At 38.7% G+C, this 10,000-nt stretch overlaps 1 protein-coding gene across 1 annotated transcript in view; it reads left to right on the top strand.

Moving 5' to 3' along the window:
- LOC136832532 (uncharacterized) overlaps window positions 1–10,000 on the top strand; it is a 67,738-nt gene that overhangs the window by 197 nt on the left and 57,541 nt on the right. Inside the window, exon 1 of the mRNA XM_067093460.1 lies at window positions 1–234. This exon is cut by the window's left edge and continues 197 nt beyond it. Coding sequence (XP_066949561.1) covers window positions 159–234 — 76 coding nt within the window. The 5' untranslated portion in view covers window positions 1–158. The remainder of the gene's footprint in view (window positions 235–10,000) is intronic.

Consider the following 10,000-nt stretch of genomic DNA (forward strand, 5'->3'; position numbering starts at 1 on the left):
CGGATTCTCATAAACAAGTGGATAACGATGATATTTCAGTGATTAAATCCTCTGCAGTTGGGAAATGTACCTTTAGGAATAGTTCCCAGACCAATTACTGTACTTTTGCTGGAGTAAATGTGAAGTGGGAATTATTTTGCTGAAGGATTCTATTCAAAATGACGGTGCTCAAGACCTGTGTTTCTCTTGCGGCTTCGCTCATTACGGGGACTCCTTTGGATGTGTCCAGAGCAGGTAAATATGAGTGTCATTATTTTTAATCGCCCTTAATTAGAGAATGATAACGTGCTAATTGCGTTTGCTGACAGTTCCTTGCACACGGAACATACGGACTTTTAGTTTTTCCAACCTATGTAAATGACGCAACCCTAGGCCGACATAAGTGAAATCGGTCGCTCTCTGCAGGGTAAAAGTTGAACGACGTTTAGAGAAATAGATAAACGGAAGTGCCCAAATTTCCCTCTCTCGTTCTCTCTCGCCCGCTCGCGTGCGTGCGCGCGCGCCCGAGTTATGTGTGTGTGTTCGCGTGTGTGTGTGTGTGTGTGTAGAACCTACCGTAAAGTAAAAGTACTCTGCTCGCGTTTTAGGGCTTAGCTGTGGACCAGATACTTTTTGTTAATTTATATTTATTTCTCGACCGTAACTTAACTGGTTGATTGAGTGATTGACTTTTAACTGGTGGCTTTGCGCCAGTATCGAAGTAAGTTTTCTGTGTATTCCTTCCTCATAGCTAAAGGTATAAGAAGGACAACATGCATTGAGGAATGAGGTGATTGCTAATGTGTGGGCCTCTAGTGAAGAACCTTGGGCTACCTAAACTTAACTAGTCATAATGTTACCCTAACATAGTTTGTTCTTTAATAAATATAAACTTATCAAGGATCCAGTAGGATACTTCTCGACTATATTGTCAAGTAAAGAAACAAAATAAAGGTTGGAAATGAGAGTGAAATGACTTTTAGCTGGGTGGAGCGACTGGGTTACTGTAGAGGACCTGTGCGAATCTTCTCAAGTTTTCGAAAGTGATTTCTGGAAATGCAAGGTTGTGTGTTTGGTTGTTCCTTGGTCAAGGTTGACCTCCAGATTTTATTCGCCGTGACAAAAAGTGGCGTAGATTTTTTTTTTTTTTTATTTTACTACATTTTGTGCATATGTACGTAAGTGAATGTACTTACGAGCCAAACTCAAGAAGGGTTTTGCATGTTATAAGCTAAAAGTTTGACGTAGACAAAATTAACACAACGTGAGGTTTGCAGTTTGAGCGTGCTCTTGTCCACTATCAAATCGCTTAACGCATGTTAACGATGGAATTGTATCTTACCTCGTTTTGCTTGTTTCTTAGATATTTAGTTATTTTCAGTTCAGCCCGTCGCGTTTCCACGTAATCAATTGTTGATTTGACGCTATCTGTGTTGTGACTCTCTCTCTCTCTCTCTCTCTCTCTCTCTCTCTCTCTCTCTCTCTCTCTCTCTCTCTCTCTCTCTCTCTTACCTGCGTTGGACCGTTCTTCTGCAATTCTCCTTTAGCTAAAATTTGATTTTAGGTACAGCGTGTTTTCGGCTAAATTTTTAGTTATGCTGTTTTATCGCATCGTGTAAGTTAACTGATGTCTGTTATGTGTTAAATTTTGTTAGATCCCGGGGGAAACATGGGTAATACCACACAAATTTTGGTCGCACATTGCCCAAGACTTTATATATAACTTCCCGTGTTAAAGTTGTAAGTATAGTGCGTCAATATTATACCAAATGTGGTAGTAAAATAGTGGATCATTATACTCAGAAGTTGAATATAGTTATATAAAGTCTATGGCCATGTGCAACCAAAATCTGGGTTGTATATACTTTTATTCCCTTAGGGCTGTAAAAGAAATTTAATACATATGATGTCACTTTTTGACCACCGTAACTTTTGTAATGTTTTTTTTTTTTTCGTACATTGAATAACACGTGAACTTGCCATTTCGGGCGGAAACGAATGCTAACAACGTAAGTGATCTTGGGGTCAGCCCTGAATATTTATTTCCGGTTATATCGAGTTGAATGTTAACTCCGGAATGCACGAACACAGGGAAGGTGCGTCGTATTAAGCAGTCGGATGTTGACCAAGGCTAGTTCCAGTAATGTTTTGGAATGTTAAAAATTAAACCTTGCATCGCATTAACAGAAAACGCACTTCCTTTTTGGAACAGATAGATTCTGCGTCAGTTTAAGGGGATCAGGAAGAGTGCCGAGGTAACTGCTATGTACGTTTATAAGATGGACCTTCATGTTTATGTTGGGTGTGCCCTCCCGTACTGTCATTTGCGACATATACGGTTCCAGCATCTGAACGGTGATGTGGTTGCCGATGGCATAGGTAGCTTCTGTGTAGTTAGTTCTGACAGCTCAGAAGGACGTTAATGTTCTTCCAGCCTTTCCAATGTAGTCAAGCTTAGAGGTCCATTGAAAGAGAGTGGTCATTTTACGCCGGGGTTGGAATATTTCTTGAGTGTCTCAAATTGATTTGTTGCTGGAAGGCACGTGAAATCTTCCTTTAGAGAGGCAGACATTCTCTCTCTCTCTCTCTCTCTCTCTCTCTCTCTCTCTCTCTCTCTCTCTCTCTCTCTCTCTCTCTCTGGCACACACAAGAGGCTTGAAGATACATACTTCTATCAGCTGTGCTTGCTTCTGCTCTGTTTTTATAGAATGTGTAATACATATATATATAAATTTGTGTGTGTATATGTATGTGTGTGTATATATATATATATATATATATATATATATATATATATATATATATATATATATATATATAAACTACCATAAGTATTGTTAGCTATAAGGGAGACTGAATACGTCAACAGTGAAACAGACGTATAGGTATTAGCATGAGTGTACACTTCATCAGAATGAAACGTCTGCAAAACAAACCCAGCGCCTCTGTTTAGAGCGTGCCTGAGTTTCCAAGAAGCTGAGCTTCCTGGGTACTCTGTAGTCCCGCCCGACTACTTGGTGAGTGGAAGTAAAAGTGGCTACCTACGTGGTCGTAGTGCATAATCAGACGCCGAGTGCCATTTCGGTGGTAGAGTGCCACTCCAGTGTGACGTCGGGGTTTTGGCTGTTTTTCGATGTTTGGGTGATGTGGAAATGAGTCGGTGTGTTGCTAAAACTCACAGCATTGTTGGACATGTTATCACTGCCATTTTTGAGGTTTCTGTTGATTTATAAGCCATTAAGCTTGACCTACTAAATGAAATGTGGTCTGCTGATGCTCGTTTTCTCTCTCGTGCAAGGATGGATTAGTTTCTTCCCTAAAATCCAGTGCTCCTCTTTAAGCAATGCTTTAGTATCTAGTAGTGACAGGACTGTTGAGGGTCGCGGCTAGGGAGGAGAAAGATAAGAGATAAAACACCAGACATTAGTGTTCAGTGTTCACTCCACCGTGGTAAACCATTCATAATATATTATCTCTCTCTCTCTCTCTCTCTCTCTCTCTCTCTCTCTCTCTCTCTCTCTCTCTCTCTCTCTCTCTCTCTCTCTCACACTTTGAAATTTCGTGTTTTCTAGTGATTGTGTTTCCTGTCCCTTCACTTTTGCCGTCTTATCGAGAAATTTATCGGCGAATTCTGACATCGAAATTGAGTTTAAGAGGCAAAATTATAAAATTTCATGTCTGCATATTTGTGTTGAATGTCTTAAACAAAGTTAACGTCCGCGCTTCATAACGCTTTAAAAGAAGTTGTTACGCTTCAACGTAAGTTCGGAATTCGGCTGAAAAGTGATTCTGGATTTGGTTTACATAGAACACTTTTAATGCTTGATACTGGAAGTTTTAGAACTTCATTCGAAGTTCTTACTCTATTCCCCAGTCTTGAATTATTGCACTTCATCAGAAGTTTTTCATCGTTTGGTGATCATAAACTTCAAAGGATGTTCTCAAACTTCCCTTCTGAAATGTTCAGAGTTCAAAGGTTGCTTTGGATTTCCAGCGAAGGTCTTGTTCACCGTCGGACGTTCTTCAGCTTCGTCCCAAATTCATAAACTGACCAGGAGTTCTGAACGTCACCGGAAGTTCTCACACTTCAGCAGAAGCTCTGAAACTTGACCGGAAGCTTTCACGCTTCAGCGGAAGTCGGATTGGGAAGTTGAATCTGTCCATTCTGAAACCTGCATTCATAAGGGGCTCTTATATAAAATAAGGCCGACGTCGGTATGTGGTTGACCTTATTCCTTACAGAGGGCGGCTTCCTGCAATCGTTCTCCTTTTCCTGTAAAGTCACTTGAGCAGATTTTAAGTTTGCTCGATTCATTTCATTGCATTTTTTATTTTTGTTTTTGTTTATATTTTTCTGTGATTTAGTCCCTTAGTAAGGCTAGCTAGAGCGTAGAGTTTTGTTGATATACGAAGAGTTATTAATATCATTACCTTAGTCATTGAAGCTGGTTCTGTGAGCGTGTTTTTTATTTGTCTGTTTTTAGCAGAATTATACCAAAAGCTGTTTGTGGATTCCTACGACAGTTTTACCAAAACTGCGAACAAGAACTTCTTGGAGAAGAGAGATTTGCTCTCTGCGAACATCTTGTTGTTATTATTGTTATTCAGATTGACAAACATCCGTATGGAACAGGCCCAAAAGGCTGCCAAATTGCCAAATAAAGCTTCCCCAGTTAGTCATAGTTAATATGCAGCTCTAATTCAGATTTAGAGCCAGCTATGGGTTCTGATTAGACCTCCCTTCAAATTCTACCTACCTGAAATTCTGCGGAGATCTTAACCTATACCTGAAGTTCTAAGTAATTCGTACATAGTTTGATGCTATGGTTGGAGCTTAATTACATATGTAGTCAGTCTTGTGAGAACCCCTTGAAATGTTGCAGCTTGGATAAAATTCTAGTAAGAGACTGACTAGAGGTGTAAGTTGAATCTTGAGTGAGAGAAGGTTGACAGGGCTCTTCTTGCTTCTTTCAATTCCTCTGATCTTTCTTTGAGTATTATCAGCAAACTTGACAAGTGTCTGAAAGTGAAGCTGGTATTGAGAGTATGATCTTCTACCGTGGGAGGCGAGAGCCCGGCTCTTCTCTATGTTTGATCTGCTTTTCGTGTGGGAGATTTTATTTACCATCTCTCTCTCTCTCTCTCTCTCTCTCTCTCTCTCTCTCTCTCACATACAGTTAAGCACCAATGTCAAAAATTTTTATTTATAAAATTCACTTATGCTTCATTTTCTTAGCCAAGTTACCTTGCATGATAAGGGATAAATTTCGACCGAATATGTGATAAAGTGTTTTGGGAGAACTATTTGTTCATTTATTTTTTGTTCAGAGTGTTTTTGTATATATACTGTTCTGGATATTTGGTTTAGATACTAGGACTCTTCCCCATCCACTTATCTACTTGCTAATCTGCTTCTGGTATCCTTCCCCAAGAGGCGTGACTGTGGCCTTGCCGCCTTAGTTTTTACGGTCCCCTTTTAGTCCTTGCAAGGAAGTCCTAGCGCTTTCCCTTGCATTTACCAGTAGCAAAGTTTTGGCTGTGGTTGTTTGCGTGGTGGCCTTCTCTCTCTCTCTCTCTCTCTCTCTCTCTCTCTCTCTCTCTCTCTCTCTCTCTCTCTCTCTCTCTCTCTCTCTCTCTCCATGTTTCAGTGACTTGTTACGATGCTGCTGTTATGTATGCTGACTGTAGTTCATTTCTCAACATTGAATTTCTGATGTGATCATCTAACTAGGGTGCCAGGCTCTTCCTAGACTGCGATTGTAAACTTGAGCGAGAAGATGATACGAACAAGACTGTTAATTTCTTACTGAAAATACTGAAATACCAAAAAATACCATATTGTATTTTTAGCTATTTATTCATTTGTAAATTCCTATAACAAAAATTTCATCAACTCCAGTTAGCTACCTTAGGAGAGACTGGAGGAGTACATAGAGCCATTATTGAATACATACCTGTGGGCAGTGATATTTTTAGAGACATCACCAGGAAACTCTGAAGGATTTGGTCTTAAAGGGAGCAGTGTAAAAGCATTACGCAGACATCTTCGTCGAAAAGATATATATTCAAGGCTGAGGTAAGCTGTAGTTACATGACATAAGAGGACTTTAGATTATGTTCTCAAAGGTGGAGCGAATGATAGGGATTAATATAAGCTTCAGTTTCTTATGTGCTAATGTCTAGATTCTGTCGTTTTGTACGTTTATCAGACGTTTCTGTAATATCCAGAAATATTATCTAGAGTATTATAAACGGGTGAGATGACGCTGCAGGACCAAGGAAAAGCGTTGTTTCACCATGATCTTTCCCTTCTATGTCTCTCGCTCTCTCTGGTTACATTTATGAGCAACATGACCTAAGATCTGGTTGAAATATTGGCAGTGGAAACTGTCCTAACGATCCCAATCATTGACTCGATGATGGAGAACTCGCACAGCAGAAAACATGACATGCAAAAAAAACTGTTCCGCAGCAAAAGGCGGAAAAAAAAAACTGCGTACAGGCAAGTCAACTCGATTTCGCCAGAAAGCAGTAAAATGAGCTATTTTAGTTTTCATAGTTAGTCATCCTGTGTGACTTCTAATAACGGAAGAACACCATGTTTTCGGTATTTTTTCTTGAGAAAATGATTAGGCTTTTTTTTTCTAATTAAAGGATGCCTAAAATAATTGTTAACAAAGTAATTTGAAGCAAAAGATATGCTCTAAAAAAAAACTCGTTACCTTGAAGTTTGACGGAATCCTTCATTCGGAAATGGATCCTTGGCCTTGTTGCATGTAAATTTTTTTGCAATATTTTCGAGTGCATTTTTCTCCACCATTTCCCTGGAGACATTAAAGGGAACGTTTTTAGAACGAAGCTGTTGTTCACGGCCATCTTTGGGAGTTTTGAAGGACAAATTTTAACAGTAGCATTAATGCTGATGCTTATACTAAAGGGAGGGAGGTACGCCTTCAAGTTGATGAGTGTCGGTCTCGATTTTTATAACATCTTCAATTATATATATATATATATATATATATATATATATATATATATATATATATATATATATATATATATATATATATATATATATATATATATATGAAATGTTGCGTTTAAATTAATCATGAGCATTTTGTCTTTGCATGAAAGTGCTATTCTTTTTCTTTTTTTTCACTGTTAAGTAATATTCTGCCTGGCTTGATGCGTGTGTCGTGGTACAGAAGAGCTAAAAAATCATGGCTCGTTCGCACAGAAAAATGAATTGAATTTTTTTCAGGGTATACTTGTTTCTTGACACTTAATTTTTTTTTTTTTACCCAGTTTTTACTCGGAAAATGAATTGAATTTTTTTCAGGGTATACTTGTCTCTTGACTAATTTTTTTTTTTTTTACCCAGTTTTTACTCGGAAAATTTGTAAAACTTGAAATGATGTGAGTATGTTAGACTAAAAATCTGCTCTCTCTCTCTCTCTCTCTCTCTCTCTCTCTCTCTCTCTCTCTCTCTCTCTCTCTCTCTCTCTCTCTCTCTCTCTCTCTCTCTAGTTCTGTCCTCGTATCTGTTCATGACTCATATAAATATTTATATTGATATGCAAGTCATGTAGACTGTTAGGTCCGTGTTTCGGGCTCGACCTGCTGCCCACCTGCCCTCCCAGTTGTAAACTGGTACCATCTTCTGCTACGGTCAGAAAAAGGGCGTAGGGCTAGCAGCTTGACCACTAAAAATTCACTGAGAAGAGAGAAGGCTGTACCCTTCTTGGCCACACCCAGAGAATTCGGTCAAAGGCATATGGTGGAAAAATGAAAAGTGGAAATGAATAAATATACATAGATGAATAACTAGATGTTGGTTGAAGCCTTACTGATCAAGGCTTGGTAGTGTTTAAAACGGTTACAGCTACGTTTCCTAAAGGAAGAGACTAGTCATAGTACGTTTTCATGCTTAAGTATGATTCGTCCAAGCGGAAGAGTGAAGGCTGGTCGAAGCCTTTTAGATTCCTTGCGGCCGCGAGAGCCCCCGGTTGCAAATGTCTTGGGGAAAAGCCCCGCCGCTTGGCATCCCTGAAGCCATACCTTATACCACAATTGTCTTCCACTATACTTCATTTTCTCTTCGAAACAGACTTAATTTCCTTCCAAAGACAGCTGTTGGGTCTGCCCCATTGATGGTGCTTAGTTTTTCTTTCCATTTCATATCTGATCCAGCGGTCGCTTCTTAAACTCTACCGTCGATTTATTTTATTTTAGCCCATCCAAGCTTTAATGTGAGCCAAGATCTTGATGTGAGTTGTCTGTAATTGAGGCGTGGCCTTGTTGCGGGTGGTTCAGACAGCCGTGTGTTTATTTATTTAAGTTTTGTGAGAAATGCTTAAGTAGTTTATGTATGAGCTCATTCGAAGGCCAAAAATGCAGTTTGCGTCATTCAAATTCCCAGAAAAAGGTGGTTTTATATGAACTGGATGTAGAAACTTCTTTTTGATACACACACATACACACACACACATATATGCGTATGTGTGTTTGGGTGAATATATGCATAGATGTGTATGTATTGGTCCACAGTTATCAAATTTAGGAATTTTCCGTGTCTGTCTCCCCACTCCCCCATGATATCTTTGTAAAATATCTCTGTTTTGTGAAAAAAAAAATCTAATGAAGTTACATAGGAAAAACTGAATATGAGACAAATAAATATTAGAAAGTAATCATTTTGATAAGGAATTCCATACTGATTCGATGTACGTGAAGGTCATCAGTAGGAATTAAATATAGAACTGAATATAGAATTTAGGCCAAAGGCCAAGCACTGGAACCTATGAGGTCATTCAGCGCTGAAACGGAAATTAACATTGAAGGGTTTGAAAGGTGTAACAGGAGGAAAACCTCGCAGTTGCACTATGAAGCAATTGTTAGGAGAAGGTGGAAAGTAAGATGGAAGAGAGAGAATATGAAAGTAGGCACAGCAAAAGGAACGAAAGGGGTTGCAGCTAGGGGCCGAAGGCAAGCTGCAAAGAACCTTAAGTGTCATCAGTTGGAGTAGCTGTCGATTTTTATTTTCTTACTTTTGTAGTAAAATGACATTTTAAAATCAAATCCTAAAACCCTAAACTTGAAAATAGCAGCATTAAAAGAAAATATTTTCTTTTGGAAAGAAATGCAAATCTTGACAGTGGCTAATGGTAATCATGTATTATGAACCCACTGTGACATATAAAGGTTCGGTTCTTTTGATTTAATAACCCCCCCACCACTGCAAAAAAGGTACAAGGAATGCAGTCCTTTCTGAATATCATGACCCAGCCGTGTTGTGGCACCATTGATTGCAAGTTCGAACCTGGAGTTAAAAAGAGTCTTTAGCTGAGAAGACCCTTGGCTCTCTTCCAACTTACTTTTTTCAGATCATTTCTCAGCGACGTAATTTTTCCTTTATTTATCACACCTCATTTAGCTGATTTTCTTTAAAACCTGATAGGATGTTCAAGAAGGGATAAGCACTTAATGTTGATATTGGTAGGCTGTAATTGATTGATGTTTTCCAGATAACGTAGAATATTTGCTTGTTGGAAAAAAAACTGGAGCAGAAATTAAGTTTTGAATTAAAGTGTATTTAGATTGAAGTAAATATATAGAGATAGTTGTGCATGTTGATTCTTATTTATAAAGGTTTTGTATTGCTCTACCATTCTCACAGCGATCTGGTGATTCATTTGTAAAAAAAAAAATAGTGCATCGAGTCTCAACCAGTTTTTCTAGACAATTACTAGTTGTTGGCTGTGACCGGTGTTCTACTTAGAAACCTGGAAAATTTCATGATTGCATTTTTGATCAAGTTGTTAAAATGCGTAGATCAGTTGCACAGCACTCATCAGGAGGAGAATAAAAAGCAGTTTTAAATTTGTGTCAGCTTGTGCCTCAGCGGTCAAAGGTCAGTGTATCATGCCTATGAGATTGTTGTCTGAGACAATTACTTGTTTTTAAGCCACTTAAAGACATGAAGTGGACTTGAGCAAGTCTGTCAAGGCTAGTATTTGAA

Source organism: Macrobrachium rosenbergii, chromosome 50, assembly GCF_040412425.1.
Source record: "Macrobrachium rosenbergii isolate ZJJX-2024 chromosome 50, ASM4041242v1, whole genome shotgun sequence".
NCBI lineage: Eukaryota > Metazoa > Arthropoda > Malacostraca > Decapoda > Palaemonidae > Macrobrachium > Macrobrachium rosenbergii.